Source organism: Amblyomma mixtum, chromosome 10 (genome assembly GCF_055824585.1).
Source record: "Amblyomma mixtum isolate Tamu chromosome 10, ASM5582458v1, whole genome shotgun sequence".
Classification (NCBI taxonomy): domain Eukaryota; kingdom Metazoa; phylum Arthropoda; class Arachnida; order Ixodida; family Ixodidae; genus Amblyomma; species Amblyomma mixtum.
In genome coordinates, this window is record NC_143021.1 from 60,071,825 (window position 1) to 60,091,922 (window position 20,098).

Consider the following 20,098-nt stretch of genomic DNA (forward strand, 5'->3'; position numbering starts at 1 on the left):
GCAGGCGTCGCGTAAAACGAAAGCGGACTCACCAGGCGCAGCCTGGTCTAAAGCGTACTACGCCGCTGTGGAAGAACCGCAGAAGAATTCCTAGGATTCGGGACGGGCGTGATGGACTCCAGAGAAGGGTACGCGGTCGCCAGACAAAAGAGCGCCACAGTGCACGCGCTAGTCAGAAAGGGAAACGACATGACTGGGACCGAGAAATGAGGAAGCGCCCCTCTCGCTTTCGGCCTTCCAAGCGCTGCCTAGGCTTTGGACGCATGTCGCGGAGAGGCGTGACTAATCAGCCCCTCAGCTTCTGTGAAGCCTCGGCTGGTCGAGCGGCCGTCCGACCCCGACTGCGCAGGGCGCGGCTGAAGTTTGTGGATTCTAAGAATACATCTTTCTTGTATTTAGTGTTTGTTTTTTGGTCATTCACTCAGCTGTAAAAAGAAAGATGGAGGCAAACCAAAATTTGAGCTTCGGACTTAGAAACGGGCCGTATTGTTTCTCTAGCCTCATGAACAGAGTGATTCATGGTTTGGGCGAGTTTGCATTGCCATACCTCGACGATGTTTCCATCTTTTCGGACACTTGGGAAGAACATCTCGAGCACTTGCGAGTCGTATTGTGCAGGTTGAAAGAGGCAGGCCTCACTGTGAAACCAGCTAAATGTAACCTAGGTTGCGGTGAAGTGACTTATTTGGGCCATGTGGTGGGGCGCGGCCGGCGTAGACCTTCCGACATCAAGGTAGCCGCTATTGTAAACTATCCCCGGCCAACCACTAAGACGGATATCAGGGCTTTTTTAGGTTCAGCTGGATATTGCCAACGCTACGTTAGAGGCTACTCTGACCCTGCCAGCCCGTTAACAGACGCGCTTCGAAAATAGGAGCCCGTTAAGGTGACGTGGACTCGAAGAAAGAGAATGCGTTCCAAATATTGAAACAAGCCTTGAGCCATAAGCCGGTTCTAACGGCACCAGACTTTCCGAAAGGTTTCATCTTTGAATGTGACGCGAGCGATCGCGAAATGGGAGCGGTGCTATGCAAGAAGATGCTAGTGGTCATAAACGACCTATTTTGTATTTGAGTCGCAAACTAAGTTGTAGGGAAGAGGCAAACAGCACCTCTGAAAAAGAGTGCGCCTGCCTTGTGTGGGCAGTTCAGAAGCTGGCTTCTTATGCCTCCGGTTCAGAGTTTGTTGTGGAAACGGACCAATTTCCCTCTAACCTGGTTGCCCTCTAACCTGGTTAAGTACCATGTAGTCTAAAAGCGGCTGTTTGCTGAGGAAGAAAGGGACAAAAATGAATGACCTCATTTGCTTCCTCAGTAGTGTGTTTTCGGTCCAAATGATTTCAAGGGGACCAATATGATTTTCATTATTATTGCTGATTATTAAGTGCTCCTGCTATTTTGATGTTTGATACTTTGCAAAATGGTTGTTTGAACCTTGTGTACCAGATCGTACACATGCCTCTTGTTGCAGCGGGAATAAATGGGGACAGCAATTTAGTTAGGTTGATTTGGATTATGGCTTCGTCTGGTGTTTGATGGGAAACAGAGGGCACTTGCTCGTGTTGGGTGTTGCCTTTTGCCGGTCGGTTTTGTAGTCTGCAGAACGACCAACCATGACCAGTGGCGAGAAGCAAGGGGATCGGAACGACCTCAGCGAAGCTGGTCGAGGTGCCGTGGCGACAACGAGGTCAACGGAGCTCCTGGCCTGCGAGTGGGACCTGGTGCTCGTGAGGTTACCTGGACGTGAACTTGGAGGAAGAGCCTGACGAAGATGCGCGCCTGGCATCCGAGCCACGTGGAAGCAGCTCGTCTTCCCGGCGCCTTATCTGATGGCGGGGGTGCTGTTATGCCGGGAAACCCGCCCGGATTCCAAATCTGCAGGCCGCAAACTTTCTGCTGCGAACGTCCCTTTGACAAGCCCTGGTGCTGCGCCGCAAGGCAACGTGCCCTAACGCTCCCTTGACAAGCCACGATGCTGCGCCGTAAGTCAGCGGGGTCGTAAGGAGAAGCATCGGCGAGCAGCGTGCCTGGACACGTCGCTGGGTGCCAGACTGCGAGGCGCCGGTTTCCCTTTCCCCGGGGCGTCACCGCGCGCGGCAAAATTTGAAGCGGGTGGCCGGCGCGGTCGCTGGTTGGTCCTTTCGGACTGCCGTCGAGTGCTGCCTTTGTATTGGCCAGTTCTGAGGGGCCACCGTTCCTCAGGCTATAAAAGCCCCACCGCTGCAGCTTGGAAGTGTGTGAGAGAGTGACCGAGTCACCGACCCACCGTGAGTCGAGTGCTGCTCACGAGTGGAGTCGGATGGTGTGACGTGCTGGTGTCTCGCTGATCGTCGCTGTGCGAGAACAGTCGCGTTGTGTAGCTCTCGGCCCCTGTGCCGATGTTGAACTATATTATGCCCTGTACATAATGTATAAAGCGTTTTCTTAGTCTCACCGACGCCTGACTCGGAGTCTTCGCTACCGCTAGGAGAGCTGGCAACGCTCAGTCACGAAACGGGTGGCGAGCGCAACGGGACCACCTCTATGGCACAACATTGGTGGCAGCGGTGAGATGCCCAAAGTCACAACAGCGCGCAGTCTGGTTTTCCGCCAGGAGAAGTGGGCTTAAAAATATATATTTGCTGACACCGGGCGATGATGTCTGCCGGGTTCATACGCCACATTGTTTTAAGCTTGTGAAGGCTTGCTCATGCACGGATGTTCATTCTACATTACCAGCATGCCTTTTTTTCGTTAATGACACTAACGGCTCTACACGCCCTCCTAATTACGTATAAACACTCTGTAAAAACCAGTCAACCCGAGAAATGATTGTAGTTCCTTCTTAGTTTGCAGTGGTTGAGCTGCTCGATATTGTCCAGGAAATCTTCCATTGTAGCAACGCGACCCAGACCACTGGTATGGCCCAGAAATGCCACAGCTTCAAACCCTATTTTGCATTTTATTGGCTTAATCACTAGGTTAGCCATCCGAATGGTGTTAAATACTCTAGTTTCTAAAGTTTCCAAGTGCTCGGGCCACGAGCGAGTCGCCACTAAGATGTCGTCTACAACATTACAACTACAACATTAGTCTGCCTGGGATGGCCTGGAAAAATGTCTGATAAAAAAAAAGCTGAGACAGTTTCTTTATCTCAGAGATCTCCTCCCCATCCAAGTCTCGATTTATGGTCACCTTGTTTTAGAACATTGTCTTTCTGGTGTTAAACGAGGGGAGCCTGTCTACATATTCTTCATGAATCACACATCACGCTGTTCCTGCGCGACATCATAATTGTTCAAATTATGGAGGATGTCTACGGGAAATAATTTCTTCTGGTTGTGGAACAATAGCTCATAGTCAACGTCATTTTTTTCGTTGTCTCACTTCCACTGCATCAACAGCTTGTTGCGCTCAGTAGAAAGCAGTATTAACAGCTTGTCGCCAGGCTTCCGTGACCGCGCTTTTGCAGTTTTGTCTTATAACTTCGTATCTCTCCTTTCTTGCTCAATTTCTGATGCGCGATTTTGAAAGTCTCTTGAAGCCTTTCTCTCTACTCAAGCACATAGCTGTGCGTAGTCTTTAAATCCTCTCCCAACTATTTGTTGCTCCAAATCTGTTTGATGATTGCCAAGGGACTACGCACTCTACGTCCATTCAACATTTCAAAAGGGAAAAAACCAAGGCTCTCCTGCAGAACTTCACGATAGGCGAACTTGAGTACAGGAAAAAACCTATCCCAGTCCTTTGGCTTTTCTTGTCACATCTTTCTCAGCATACACTTGATGGTGCCATTCAACCTTTCTGAGCATGGACTTCATGAGGCCATTGGACATCTACCATTCCATTCGCAATGAGGTGATACGGTGAAGTGAACAAGTTCTTAACAGCCAGCAGGCAAGTCATCTCTTTCGGATCCACGATCACTAATGTTATCATTTGGCACCCCATAGCGCGAGAATATCTGAAGCAAAGCTTCTGCCACCTGCACCGTATCAATCCTCTTCAAAGGCATTGCTTCCGGAAACCTCGTTGCCGTATCCACTAGAGTAGAATAAGTAGGCATTTACCCTATTGGACGCCGGTGTTATCGGTCCAGTAACGTCCACACGTACTTTCGAAAATAGATGGTCAATGATGAGCATAGTTCCCGAAGGTACACAACCCACTCTTCCCTTCTGTATTGTACGTTTGCAAATGTCGCGTGATTTCACATATCTTTTAACTTCACTTTGAATTCCTGGCCAAAAGAATTCTTCCCTTATCCTACATACGGTGTTGTTCAGTCCCCGGGGCCCAGATAAAATCGAGTCATGACCCAAGCGTAACACCTGTGGTCTCGAATTTTGTGAAACCACTAACTGCGTGATTTCTCTTCCTATATTAAAGACACGTCGTGTACACAATATATCGTTTTGAAGCAGGAATGGATGTGTCGTGTGGGTCCCCTTTCATTGCAGTACCTTGCCAAATCTGTTGAAGCAGTCTCGCTGCAATTTGTCCTCTTTGTTGTTTTGCAATGAGCTCTGAAGTGGTATTTAGATGTAGTACTATCGGTATATTCAACTGCTTCAAGTCCATTTTTGGACCGGCTGTCGTCGATATAGATTGCACAGCCGTAGAGAGCTCCTTCACACGCTCTCTCTTCTCTTCCCGCGGAGCGTTTCATCCTGATGGCTCTTGTCCATCAAACTAAGGCTCATCACTGGTATTCCCTGTAGCTGTTTCCTCTGTACATACTGGCAGCTTCCAATTCACATCGGGATCAACACTTCGTGCCCCAGCAATATTTCGAATAATCAAGGTATACAGCGGGTTCTCTACGCACATCACTGTTAGCCATCCTTCATGATATAGGATCGAAACCATGATCCTGGCCTCTGGAAACTGACGCACCGTGCTCTGGACAGGGACCACTCGCTCATGTCCCGTGAATTCTGGATATCGCACAAGACTCTTCCTCACCATAACATTGGCCCCACTGTCTCTTAGCACAGAGACGTTTACCATTGATCTCTCTCTCAACCACATGCATGGGTTTATCAGACTGACATTGTTCTTCGCTTATGTCCTTAGTCGACCTGATCATCAAGTTTACTGTCGTGCTACTCATGCACCAGCTCTGTTCGAACATGAGCAAGCAGCTTCTTCCCGTGGTCGCTGTCCGCACTCATTCGTTTGGTGTCCTTAGCTGTTGCGGTTATCGCATACTCTCTGAGCCTGTTCATGCTGAACGACGCAACCAAAAGTTGGCCGTCCGTTGTCCCACACGATTACGCAAGAAACATCGTTGTGAAGTTCTGGACACCTCACCAGGGGCTCTTGATCGAGGAACAGCAGACTCTTGTTTGACTCTCTCATCCTTCATCTTGGCTAAGTTCTCAATCCCCTGTGCTTCCATGAACTGGTCGGCGTAGTCAGTAACTTCGCTCAATTAATTAAAATTTCTTCCCTGAAAAATATTGGATGCTTGGAGCGGCAGCGTGTTAAACACTGTTCAGTAACTACGCGGTTCTTGACCCCTTCAAAATATATCTGAATGTTAGACATATCCATCTAACGATAGAAATAACCGCTCGAACGAGATGCAAGCTGACTGGCAGTCTATGCATCCTCAGGTTTTGTAAACCGAAACTTTTCACGAAACCCATCTAAAGTCAACCGAAATCTTTTAAGTTAGTATCTTTCACCTTATCGTACTGTAGTGACTCAGAAGCCGGCATTCGTCCAAAGACGATAAGAGCCTCTCCCACCAGGCACATGCTAAGAGCCGTAGCCCACTCACTCATCGGTCAACCTTAGCCTAGCGCTACCCTCTCGAAATTGTGGAGGTATGCGTCTACGTCATCCCTCCTTTCATCACAAAGCGCCATTAGCTTTTTCCGGCAAACGTTAGGCGCTCTGGAGGACTCCCCATCTGCGGTCATTGGGTACCTTTCCTATTCTGCACTCTGCGCGCTCGCTAACTGCACCTTTAATTCTATCAACATTTTCTCCAGCCATTGTTTTATTCTCACGCTCATCCTCCTCCCTATCACGTGGTGCTCGTCTTTCTTCCTCCTCTTTGGGAAGCGCCGCTCGGCGTACTTCGCGTTCCTGAGCCGCTCTGGCATTTTAACGCGCCTGTGCTCTTTCCTCTCGCCACCTTTTCATGTCTTCTAAAATCCAGTTAACGACTCCTGCTTAGTATACCCTAATTTCAGCACTAAATCTAAAATATCCTTGAAGTCCATCTCTAGTGATAAGTCAACACACCCACATAGCTATTAGTACGAATGGGCCCGAAATCTAATCCTGTCAGGCTCGGCAATTTTGTCACATAAAAGTTGGCCTACGATGCAAGCCTGTAGAGCAGAGAAAAGGCTTCGGAGGGAAAACTGAAGACCCCACACTTTATACATAAAAGCGCACTACATGTACCCCAAGATAACGCTACAGAAGACACCACAGTCCTACCACATTAACGATCCTCACGCGTAAACCGAAAACTCGCCCTCATACAAGCTTACCACCAAACGCGGGTGGTTGGCCCGCTACCTCGACCGCGGAGTCCAGACAAAAATCCAGGTTGTGCCTAGTTTCAAGAGACGCCGCTGTTCCACGGGAGGAGTGTTGAGGAGGATCAGATCGACTCGGTGCGGCCAGGTCACCTTAGCTGACTGTCACCTTAGCCGATCGGTGACGAGGTCTTTAGGGTAACACCAACCGCTTGCTGAGTCGTCGTTCCGGAGGCGTTCACACAGGGCCCGCGTTGCGAAGACAGGGTAAGGGTCGTAATCCACGGGACCTGGGCATCAGCCGATGGGGGCCGCGCCTGGTCAGTAGGTCTCACGATCGAACACCTCTTGCAGCAGCTAACGGCCGTGCGCCAACGTCCGCACGGAGAACATTCCTCCTCCTGCCCACGTCGCCAGCCCTCCTTTTATACGTCCACTTTCTTCTCCTTCCGCCTCGTTTTCGGTTTCGCCGTCTTCTCCATCTCTTCCAAAAATACCACTGCACTCTTTCTTCCTTCTTCTCGTTCTCCCAAGTCCACGTGCCTTGTTAACGTGCCTTTAGGTCCAATGTTTTACTCATCATATTTTTTTTCACTCGTGGCAATAAATAATAGGAATGTAGCCCACCGCAAGGAACATCCACGCCCGTTTTCAGAATTTTCAATCCGCTGTTACCCTCTAAGTTGTGGCTCAACAAACCCTGGCTTTTTCTACGAGTTACGTGCACTGGAGGAGTGGCTTCGCCTGCAAGCTTCTCGAAAGCGCCAGGATTCTGACGCGATGTAGCAAAATTTTTTGGGCCACAGCACCGAGGGTAACCGCATTTTCGAAATCCTAATAACTGATATGGCTATTGCTTATGATCGGCTACACGATAAAAAGCCTAACAATAACAGCTATTAAGTTACCTATTCAATATTAGTTAACAAGCCTGCCAATTAGCAAGTCTCAGCTGTATTCTGGTTTACTCCACGGCTAAATTTACTATGCCGAAAAAGCGCTCTTTTAACTTAACAAGCACTATTTAAAACGATGTATTGCCTGAAGCAGTTGTCTAGAGGCGCAGTAATGCCACACAGAGAAAACAATGACGCCCGGATTATGATTGCAAAAACACCGCTCTATAGCAGCCGTTGTTGTTCCATATTTGGTCTTAAGCAATGTGACCACAACTTATGCAACCGAGTTTTTAAACTGATTTTGCATCTCGCAGCTACCAAGAGACCCGGAGGAGTTAACCACCGGATAGGGAGCAGAGATGCACTCCACGGAGCCGTTGTTCACTTCCGGAACGCTCTTTTATTTGAATTCAGGCTGTCTAAGAGAGCACAAAAATGCGTCTGCCTTGAACTACCAAAACAGAGGCCACTCGTCAGTGTAGCACGAAGTGCACTACCGCTGCTGCCATGTGCAGCTGTACAGTTCTCTGAAGCATAGAACGCCCGCCAGAAACACCTTCAAATGCTTGATCCATTATGGGCAAGAAATCAAGAAATAATACCTCTTTCCACGCAAACTTCTCTAAGGCACGACTGGGTAGATTGCGAAATGGCAGTCCTCGATCCTGAGTCGTTTGTTCCCAAAAGTACTGCTACAGTCTCTAGCCGGCAATATGCATAAGAATAGGTTCGGTTTGCGGTTCATATGCAAGACGCCCTTATTGAGCTTTCACACTTGCACTAGAAGTTAGATCTCACGCAGTGCACACCTTTTACTCCCTGCTGGAGCTCCTGGCGTTCTGTACGCTTCTAAGAAGGCGTACACTATACCTGGCCTTTTCTTGATAGACACGCGAGCTAACTGCGATGGGTTTGCATTTTTTTCAGGCAACAGATACTAAACAGGTGTTCGACATACTGGAAAAACAGATGGTACTTCTGGCGAATGACAGAACCTCAGGAAATCCAAGGTAAATTCTCAAGATTCGCGAATCCTTCGCAAGAGGGGGCACGCTGCGTCCGAGCAGGCCATTCATACGAAAGCTGCATCTGAAGCGTGTCTTCTCGATCACATAATACTCTGGCATCTGTAAGCTACAAGGCCTGCTTTCATACGGGATGCGATAAGGCTGTGGCGGTGATGTTACGGCTCTGTTTGGCTCACAATTCACGTCGGGGCCGTGAAAGTAGAAAACAGCAATATTCTGAAGCGTTTCGAACTAAGTGCTTATTCCTAACACACTATCGCATGGGATGTACGCGCTGTTGAAGCCACGCATACTAGTCTCAAATGGCGTGACTTTCTACCTCAAGAACTGCAAGTCATCGTTAGCCCTAGAGCACACATTCCACGCGGGCTGTACTACATTGTGTACTGGAAAGAGAGCTTTAGTGCGTTGCGAATTATGAATTCTGAGGCGAGGTTTTTTTGCGGCTGCTTAGAAGGTTCTGTGTACCACTTTTAATATTATTTGACTCAAGAAACACGTTAGCGCCTCAGCTGACAAAATTGATGTGGGAAAGTTTTGAGCGCACTGTTTGGTTTGGTCGAGATAAGGGGCTTCAAAGCTTAGTCACACATCCTATTTAAGTGAAACACACGGGAAAGTTGTGCAGATTGTGTTGCTTTTTTTTTCAGCAGACCGTGTTGTCGGGCTAGTTGGTTCAATACTTGCACATGAGAGAAGCCAACAGCCACAGAAACCAAGGAGCACAGGGGATTTTTTGAATTAATTTTTTTGTGGTGTTGATCAAGTAAGAATATTACTGAATATGTTGTCGCTTAAAGCTAATTGATTAGAAAAGAAGAAAAAACAACCACATGCCGCCGGTGGGTCGTGGGTTCGGATCCCGCCGGCGGCATGTGGTTGTTTTTTCTTCTGCTTTTCTAATCAATTAGCTTTAAGCGACAACATATTCAGTAATATTCTTACTTGATCAACACCACAAAAAAAATTAATTTAAAAAAATCCCCTGTGCTCCTTGGTTTCTGTGGTTGTTGGCTTCTCTCATATTTATAACGAGCCCCTCATTCCCCTTCCCTTGTTTGCTTAATTGCTTAGCGACGGTCTCGGTTCTGGCAGCATTGACGCCATATGAAGCATAAGAGTGTTCTCACACAGCTTCCACCCTCGCCGTTCGATGGCGTTCTACGTCACACCAGCGGTAACTCAGGACGTTCCACGTCCGCCGCTTACGAACGTGGGTGGCGCTGATGAACACTCTCAAGGTTAGGTTATTTGTAAACATAAATACCCCCGAAAGCAGAAGGTTTGACAGCCGTCGCCGTAGCTCAGAGGTAGAGCACCGGACGCGTAATTCGGAGGTCGTGGGTTCGGATCCCACCGGCGGCATGTGGTTGTTTTTTCTTCTGTTTTTCTAATCAATTAGCTTTAAGCGACAAGATATTCAGTAATATTCTTACTTGATCAACACCACAAAAAAATTAAAAAAAATCCTCTGTGCTCCTTGCTTTCTGTAGCTGTTGGCTTCTCTAATATTTATAACGAGCCCCTCATTCCCTTTCCCTTGTTTGCTTAAATACTTACGCATGGTAGTTGCGCGAAACACACACACAAGACAGGGCACTGGACGAGCGCAAACTTAAAACTAATTTTTTTCAACGGACAAAACACATAGCACATGTTTGGACAAAAAAATAATGTACTTCTAGCATGCGCAGTGAAAGCGTAAAGCATGTGGCAATCAGTAGCATACCAAGGCCTGAACTTACATCATCTTGTCGAGGAAGGCTACCTTACTATTGAACAGTACAACCGAAGAACCACTGATACATGCATCTCCTCTTTTCTTTATGAAATAGGCTTCCATAACTTCACGTGCGATTGAATCGCGACTCTTGCCCAGAATTCTAATCTCACTCAGGCGTGGCCGACAGTCTCTGCAGGACAGGCGATGCTTAGCCAAATTAGATCTCTACCCCGTTGTTAGCGATAAACCGTTGTTAGCCGATAAACAAGGAAAAGTGGTTGTTACCGGAAGCACGCTAGGTCCCTGGCGGGTTGCGCCGTCGGAGTTGTCTACGAAATACCACTGGCATGTGAAAAAGCGTACCTAGGCCAGACTGGACGCTGCTTGAACGATTGTGCACGGGAACATGGTTTATCGCTAACAACGGGGCAGGGATCTAATTTGGCTAAGCATTGCCTGTCCTGCAGAGACTGTCGGTCATGGCTTAATGAGATTAAAATTCTGGGCAAGAGGCGCGATTCAATCGCACGTGATGTTATGGAAGCCTATTTCTTAAAGAAAACAGGAGAAATATGCATCAGTGATTCTTCGATTGTACTGTTCAATAGTGAGGTAGCCTTCCTCGGTAAGTATGTAAGCTCTGGCCTTGGTGTGCTACATACATCAGTGATTCTTCGGTTGTACTGTTCAATAGTGAGGTAGCCTTCCTCGATAAGACTATGTAAGGTCTGGCCTTGTTGTGCTACTGATTGTTACGTGCTGTACCCTATCACAGCGCATGCTCCGAGTGCATTCTTTTTCCTTCAAATATGTGTTGTGTCCATTGAATAAAATCAGTTGTAAGTTTGTGCTCGTCCCGTACCCTGTCGTGTGTGTGTTTCTGGCAATTACCATGATGAAACCTTTATTTTATTTATTACCCACAGCGCTCTAAAGCATTGAAAGGGGGGTGGGGAGGGAACAATAAAAAAATGCAGGTACATTCTGTATGGGTACATAAAAAAGAAATAAAGCAACAAGAGGCGTGACAGGAAAACTAGAACTGGAGCACTCCAGTCGACACAGAAAAGCTAATCGAAATTTACCAAAATGATACCCTTCAGTGCCAACACACAAGCAGAAAAGTACTCTATAGTAGAGGAATCCAAAATTCAAAATGATCTGCTCCAAGATTACTATTGAGAAAGCCAGAAACTACAAACGATGTCAAACCGGTTCTGTCACTTTTAAAGGAGAAAAACATGGAGAGCACTCCAGAGTGCTGCATCGCAGATATGCGAAAGCGCTCGCGTTTGAACGTCAACCGCTTATTTTTACAAGTCATAGTTGTCACATGACAGTTATCACGCCACCATTGGATGACGTCGACCACTTTTTTGCAAGACTGCTGTCACGCGACATTTATTGCGTAACCCTTGGATGAAGTCCGCGACATTTTTTTTTTTTGAAAGTCATCGTTATCTATCAGTACATATCCCCAACACACTTTACCGTCGTACACACCACAACACGATCACTTCGTGCTCCTGCAATGCGTTTGAACCAAGCACCCTTCGTAGCGTTGCGTGCCCGCCCGCCACGCAGGCGGCCTGAGTTCGAACTCAAATCTCGGCGAATTTATTTTTTCAAGTGAGGTCACGTGAGAGGCGCCACTTCCACTTGTGTCCACTTCCTGTGGACACATTTTGCGGCGCGTGGGTGGAAGAAAGCCCTGCAACAGCGGGAGGCAAGTGAGTCCACTGCCGAATCGTTTGTGGAAAAAACGCTTCCTTTTATGCTACAGTGTTAGCACATGTACCCCTCAGTTATATGTTTGTGGTCCACACGTGCCGACATGTAATGAAGGCGAAGAGATTGGTGTTACGGCAATACCATCACTTCAATAATACAGGGTGTTTCACCTAAGACTTTCTGCAATTTTTAAAAATAAGCTATTTGAATTAGATGCGCGCTTTTTCTGGCATAGCATTGTCAGTGGTGTAGTACATCATAATGCAGCTAAGACGTGCTAACTAGCAGGTTTGTTAACCAATATTTAATAGTTAACTTTTAAACTATTACAGTTGGGCTCCTTAATTATTGAGAGGCATGTAGCCCACCGTAAGTAATGTCCATATTCGTTTTTAGAATTTCGAGAACGCGATTATCCTCGGCGCTGTGGCCCAACAAATTTTGGCTATCTCGGCGAGTTAGGTTCACTGGAGAGGTTGCTTTGCCTGCAAGCTTCTCAAACCGCATGTATTTTGACGCGATGCAGGCGAAATTTGTTGGGCCACAGCGCCAAGGGTAACCGCGTTTTCGAAATTCTAAAAACTGGTATGGGTATTACTTACGGTGGGCTACATTCCTCTCAATAATTAAGGAGCCCAACGGTAATAGTTTAAAAGTTAACTGTTAAATATTAGTTAACAAGCCTGCTAGTTAGCACTTCTTAGCTGCATTATGATGTACTACACCACTGACAATGCTATGCCAGAAAAAGCGCGCATCTAATTCAAATCCCTTATTTTTAGAAATTGCAGAAAGTCTTAAGTGAAACACCCTGTATACTGCATAAGGTAACCTTGAGAGAAATATCGTTCTGCAATGCTCCAGTGCTTTCCATTTCAAGGCCTCTTTTGCCTGGGTGAAGTAAAGTGCGTTTTGTGTGCTTGTCTGCCCAGGCACATATTGGGCTGATAATGTCTGTACTTTTGCCAGCTTTAATTTATTTTTTAAAGTGGGAAGATCACACATCGTTGAAGCATACTGAAATATTTACCTATCACGCGATTTATAAAACACTTCCAGACAGTTTTGAGGAAACTCCGTGACGCCCACAATCCATAGCTACAGTGTAATCAATGCGCCGACTCCAAGATAAAGGGGGAACGAAAAATACGCCGATACTTGCATTCTTTGACATGTCTTATGAGCGTGTTCTATATTTTGTGCAGTATCTTTTCAGCAACTTTTTTCTAGGAAACATGATGCATACCGTCTTCTTAAAGGCGCGTTCAAACACCTTTCGAGGAGAGCGCATCAACTCGCTCAATCACTGCATTGTGTTTTCATGAATACCTAAGCCAAGTAATACACCTGTATACACAGCAGGGAACCCAGAATCGCGCGTGAGACTTGCCAAGCCCTTCCCGGCGACTTATTCATGGTCAAAACCTCCTCCATCGCTCGCACATGCGTATGCAAGTTGATAAATGGCTATTAGATCCTTTCAGACGTCAGGTGGCTACCGTGGCAGGCCCCATTAAGTCGCGTAGCTCAGGCGGCTCGGGAAGCTGCGCCCCCGGAGGTGATCCAGGCAGGGGAGCGCGGACCTTCCATCGGGAGAATTGTGACGAGAGTTGAGGAAAAAGGCCTCGAACACGCGGAAATTCAAAATTTGACTACAGATAACTCAGCTTCCTCAAAGCGCAGTCAAGAAATTCTTATGCGGCAACATTCATGAAACGGCAACACTCCGGGCCTAACACAGCGCTGTTAGAGCCCCTTTCAGGGCCCATTTAAGCTTCAGCTTCATGTCCCATTTTTGACTCCAGTCGTGATTTAGGAGTAGGTCACTCTGAATCGCGCTGAAATTAGTCTCTGAATTTATTTTTCTAAAGCAGATACAATCGTTGGAAAATAATGTTATGCACGGCTAGGCATTTGCATTAATAACATTTATATAGATTGGGAAGAGCAGGGGCCGCTATAAACATCCCTAGGGAACTCCGATTGTAGCTTTTCACTAATACAAAATTAGCTCCATTCACAAGCACACATTGGTGCATACACGAAAGTATTCACCAATTTAGGATGTTATTTGTGGGTAAACAATACAAGCTAGTTTTTTGGCAAAAATAATTCGGGTACCACATCTAATGCTTTATTAAAGTGCAAATAAATGCCGTCCATTAATCGGACTTTGCCGCCGCCAAATCATGGGTGAATTGAGTTGTGTAGCACTAGAAAAGCCGTCTCAAAAGCCGTTTCATCAAAAGCTGTTTCAAGAAGTGGATTGAAGAAGTGGATTGCATAATGGGTAAGGATCGAAATGCTTCCCTATTGATGCGAAGAAAAATTGATTCGACACTTAAGCTGCACCTTAACGGTATTCCGTGATAGTGTAATGGATTTATTCCCAGATGTGCAGATGCTGAATCTTTAATTTACATTCATCGATCCCCGGGAGTCCTCACACCCCACCTTGGGCAGTGGTGCAGCGGTTAAGCGATGCCCCACTACCCTGCGATATCAGGTGTGGGCCTTGCGTAGCCCCGTATGTTCTTTCCGAGCCGCCTGCCAAAGTGCACGGGCACGTTGTTACGGCGCCGCAAGGTCACGTGACCTAGGGGCCCTACCTGCCTCATGGGTTCCGCTCTGCGGATCGCCTCCCAGAGTCATGTCAGTGATATTTAGGCCACAACGCCAACGCCAACACCGCGTACACCAGATTAACGCTGTCGCACTAAATTTTGTTGTAAAAGCTTGCAATACACAGGCGCGAAACAAATCTGACGGCAATTATTAACAGCATAGCGGGGACCCGATTTATATACTGGCTCATTTCGTATCTTCAGTCGTCTAGAAGAATGCTGTGATTTAACGATTTTTTACAAGGCATGTTCAGGTAAAGTGTCATTATGAGCGAAGTAGTCTTTAGGGGATCTATTCCTTTAATGAGATTTTCGACGGCGTTTTGGTGAATTGGTATTTCGTTCATAGGCATCTCATATACCTTGTCAAATTAAGCTTCCCAAAATCTCTCCTCTGGCGCTGAAAAGACAGATAAAATACAAATTAAAGATCTTGACTTCAGTGTCATCGGTAATTTGGTCCTTTTTTTTTAGACTGGGAATCGAGACATTATTCTTTGTCTCGCTTTACAAGTCACCAAAACTCGTTTGGATATTTTATTATAATCTCCAGAGTTTACCAATAAGTTCGTTCGGCTCGTCTCAATCTAGATTTTACAACCCTAGTTACCTTCCTCGTTTTACTCGCACACTGTGCGGGAAGACTTCGTTGAAATAAGTGGCAAATTCTCTGTCTGGAACGTTATCTGGGAAGCAAAATCGGTACAAAGCGATTTTGTAAACGAAAGATTACTCATGTACGTCTTCGACTGATGACCCCTGATGGCAGAAAACCTATTTTTAAAAATGTGGTACAGGCTTCTGTCTCAAATTTCTTCCCTGCCCCGACATTCGATCACTTTTGCGGTCGAGGCAACCAAGGCACCTTTGTTTTTGAGAAGCTTTCGCGAAGATTGTGACCTCCCGCGTGGACGGTTCACGCATGCGACGCCAGCGGGACATCCAAGGGCGATTGACCCTCCCCGTATAGTGGTCTGGACGTGAGCGCTTGCACGTTGTTTGGATTATGGTTTACGGTGGTTTAACACCCCAAGGTGGCTCAGGCTATGAGGGACGCCGTAATGCAAGTTTCGACCTCCTGGGGTTTTCAAAGTGCACTGACATTGCACAGTACACGGGCCTCTAGGATTCCGCCTCCACTGAAATTCGGCAACCGCGGCCGCAATCAAACCCTTCCTTCTTTCGGGTCACAGCCGAGCGCTGTAACCACTGAGTCACCGCGGCGGCGCTTCTATGCGCTGTATGAACGGGGAGCTGTGCGCTTATTGCCAGGGCACCCTTCGCGTACGATCTTTCTTTCATTCTGGGCTTTTTCTCGTGTTACTTCACCATTTCTTCGTTGTTTTTTTCTCCCCATTCAATACTTGCATCCCGTGGGTGCGCGACGCCTGCAGAGTTTTTTTTTTCGTTTTGCCACGAGAACGCGGCGGCGGGAAATGCGCAAGCCGAGCAGATGGACTGCACAGATCGGTGCGTGTGGGCGGGCGTTAGGTCAGCCAAGGAAGTGGTCGGCAAGCGAGCCTAGGCGGGGTTTTACGCGTAGAGAGCGGTGACGGCGACCCGAAGACTCATGGCCTAAGTTCGCCCGTATTCGCATGGCAAATCAGGCGTGGCTCCTGTCGCCGGTGAGCAGTCCGAACCTTATCTTACGCACGGGGAGGAGAAGAAGTTTGTCATTCTGCCTCCTCGAAACTTACGGAGACTGCAGCGGAGGGCAGGTTGGCCGGATTAGTTATAATTTTGGCGCCAACCAACCATCAATCGGCCCACAATATCACCGTAGCTTCATTAAAATATGTGGTGTGATGTACCTGAAGAGGACCTACTTAGTTATTTAGTGAAGACAAAGAAGTGAACATGACGTGTAGTGGCGACAGAGCAAGGAAGAAAGGGAGCGAACAAGGTTCCCTGTTAGTGCGGTGCTCGAGTCTAGTAGACGTCGCATTTACGACTGAGGAGATCCAGACCACATTGTGGAGACTTAATACCCCAGACAGCTGGGCGTTTCTGCGATGAGACCGCGTGTTTGACGTGACGGACCGCTGTTGGCACTTTCGAATTCGTCACAGAGATGTGAAGGCGATGGACGAACTTGGGACGAATATACTGTGCGCTTCGGACTACCTCAGCGTCAGTACCTTAGGCTTAACCGATTTGCTACGGAACTTCGACATTGTACAAGTCTGTAAAGGTGTCGCCTAGATCTTTAGTGTTAACTTGAACTGTTTTACATACTGCCTTCTTTTACATATAGCAAACCTGTGTTATCTCCTGTCATTGCTCTCTCATAACGGTCAGTGAGATCCACTCATAGGCTTGAGGAGGGTACCATTGCACTTTGTGGCAGAAGTTCGATCATGTCTACTGAACTCTACTTTAGCGCTCATTTTAAGTTTGCAGTAAACTAACCCTTCTTGGTTTCGAATCCGGTGGTTTGGAATAAGTGAAGACATACAAAGCTTGAACAAGCCTTCTGTTAAAGCTGCCCCTGCAGTGGTCTCGGGTTCCTTGTCAGCATGAACGTCCATGGACAAAGTTGTCTTGGCGGTCTCCCGACAGCACAACGTGTTGTTAATCTCTTCGCGGCAGTCGAGTCAGCCAGACTGCTTTTGCGCTTCCTCGAAGGCCTTGATGGGACGCTTTCTTTGACAAGTAGCTGGGGCTACTGGGAAGCAACGTCGGCATGGCGTCCAGCGTCAACTCTAGTTTCCTCCGTGGTAAGCGGACTTTATAACGTGCTTTATAACGTTTATAACTTGTGGGAATCCTGGCTTTCCGCCGTTGCCTTCGCGCGGCTGTGCCGGCTTCCCGTGTTGTTTCTCCTGTTTCCCTTGCTCCCTCCTCAGGCGGTGGAGAGGCGGCTAGGTGACTAATCACTGTCATTTGGCCACAGCTCCGCTCCGGCTCCCCAACGGCCTTTGCCATTGGTGCCTTTTGGCGGGAATTCGGGACCCGCTTGGGGCGGCCGCGCACCGCGCGACCGTCCGAGCGGGGCCCAGAGAGAGATCCCTCCGAGACGGCGTAAGGTGCGTACGCTACTGTTCGTCCGTGCCGGCCTTTGCCGTTCGGACCAGTGCTTACTCGAGCTCGCCCGCACGTGTCCTCTGACCTGCAGCGGCTCGAGCCTGTCCAGCGGGGTTCAGCGACCTCCGACAGGCGTACCTTGCGTTTATTGCCCACTCTCTCTCGCAACCGGCCCAACGGTCGACACGGGAGGGAGATCACAGCACTGCCGCGGGGACATTCTCCTGCAGCGGCGTGCTAGCGGCGCGCATTGCTCGAGTCGCTTCGTGCGCGCAGCGGAGCCTTGCTCCTCGCGCGCCCCCGGGACGGGGTGACGATTGAGTGCGTGTGTACTGCTGAAGGACGACGTGAATAAACGTCTCCTTTGTGAACTTGGAGGCCTATTTCTTTGCGGCGAATCGCTCTCCTCCCAGCGGAGGTTGAGTGCGGTGCAGCGGTGTCCCAGTGTGTGTGTGGTGACGGCTGATCGGGGCCCCTGGCTCGCGCGAAGCTCGAACCCGCGGTGGTTGGTGGCCTGTGTCCACGTAGAAACCCTCAAACCTTATAACGTTTATAACGTGCACGTAGTCTCTGGGAATGCACGAAGGCTCGAAGTGCAGTTCATGTAGCGAGCGCGTTTCATCCAGGGTCTTGTCTTTCCGGAGCAAATTCCACTCCTAGACCTTCCTGCGCCCTTCATCTTTTCGAACAGCGAAAAGTGACGCCTGCTCACCCTTAGTCCAGTGGTATCCTCTTGTGCACCCAGGTGCAGAGCAGTGCCGTTGCCGCCGACGATTCGGCATTTTTCACACTCGGACGGCCAGCGGCAGTTATAGCACGAGAAATGGATCGCACGAAAAAAAATTGACTGTGGTTTAGCTGTGGTTAAACCTGGAGGATTGCTAAAGCAACATCTGCGCGTAGCCATATATTGCTGCGTGAGCTACATTGCCCACAGTCTCGCGTTTCGCGTGCTCTTGCACGATCAAACAGCTCATGCGCGAGGAGCAAGTGACCACACTACGCACAGCTGGCGTGCCTCGCCGCCGCGCTCGCCTTCCTATCCTTAAAATCATTGGAGTGTAAATCGTGGTCAACGCCAGTGCCAATGAACACCACGAGCGCCGACGGCCTGTGCCTTCAACGTTTCGTTTCTGTCACAACGTTGTCAATGCCAACGCATGCAGCGGACACCTGTCACTACCGCCACTTAGCCTAAAGTATGCTTGAGGTGTTCACTGCTCCAAAACGGCAGTTATGCGCCTTTCCTCTGGTTCAGGTGTCTACCGAGGTGTGGGCACCTCGCCCTCACCTCACGCTACGTATATCCTGGCATAGCAGAGCTAAGCCACTGCCAATTTTATATACACCACAAGCCACGCAGATGGCGATGCGCAATCGCTACTGCGCATCAGAGAAGGAGAGAGAGAGACAGGGAGACTGTCGGCGAGGCGATGCGGAGTGCGCGGCGGCTGCTCCGGCGGCGGCCCTGGCGCGACAGCTGTGCGCCGTGACATCACCCGCAACTCGCGCATGCGCAGCTTGTCCTTTCCAGAGGTCCGCGAAATGGCTCGGCGACTAGCGTAGTGTTGCTTTCGCAACAAAGCTTTCTATGAGAAGCGTGGGACCACGCACCCGTGTCAGTGCACGCGTACGCGTCACGGATCAGCAGACAACGATGAAAAGCGCGCCTTTTCCCGCCAGCCCATGCTGCAGCAGCGCCGCCGCGCGACTCCGGTATCTTTCGACGCCAGCCGCGTCACGACAGTGCGTGATGAGCGGCGGCGCCTGAACAAACTACCGCATATTCTAGTACACTGCACTTAAATGAACAGCCTTCGTCGAGATTTCTTTTGCATACTCTACGATGAGGACGGAAAACATCGGAATCACTATTCTTATTATCAATTTCTTTAAAAGCTTCCAAATGAACAGAACACGTTTCCAAGTGAAAAAGAGTGAAATAAATAAGAGGCTCAAATATAATCCTCCTCGTAATTGAAGTTCAATAGACTAAAGGGGTTAGGGGTTAGGCAGCAATAGAGATGAAAGATTCTCGGCTAGGTCCCAGTTGGAACATCCCCGATTGAAACATCTAAAGTGAGGATGCACTTAACTGTGCAAAGCTATGGGCGCCTGCAGCCGTAGGTCAGTTGCTGACAGAGCAATTTGGGTGATATGCTGAGTTCTGGCTTAAAATCCTACAGGCGGCATATGGTAACATTTCTTCTCAATTGTACTCAACTGTATTTCAGAAAAAAAAACCTTTAACCGCATTATTCCGACGCCTGACAACCAAAGGCGCTTTCGTTGGTCTCAGTGCCTGTTTTCTTAGTTGCGCGCATCCTAACGCGCTTGTCAATTCCCTGCCGGATTCTCTCTCCTCAACTGGCCAAAGTCGTTTTATTTTTCTGCGAAGCACATCGTTAGAAAATATTCCTCGTTTTAACTCATCTAACGATTACAGACTAACGATTGCATGGATGCATTGCAAAATTATTTTTTTGCAAGTTAGTGATGTTGACGTTCTCATTTGTACTTCTTTTTCTGCATTATGTTCATTTCATGGTACATTTTATGCTGTTTTCTGTGCTTTCTTTTTGTTTGTGATATGC

General features: G+C 48.2%; 1 protein-coding gene across 1 annotated transcript in view; it reads left to right on the plus strand.

The window, feature by feature from the left end:
* LOC149325902 (uncharacterized) overlaps nt 1–20,098 on the plus strand; it is a 405,896-nt gene that overhangs the window by 334,822 nt on the left and 50,976 nt on the right. Inside the window, exon 14 of the mRNA XM_089562519.1 lies at nt 8,302–8,384. Coding sequence (XP_089418645.1) covers nt 8,302–8,384 — 83 coding nt within the window. The remainder of the gene's footprint in view (nt 1–8,301; nt 8,385–20,098) is intronic.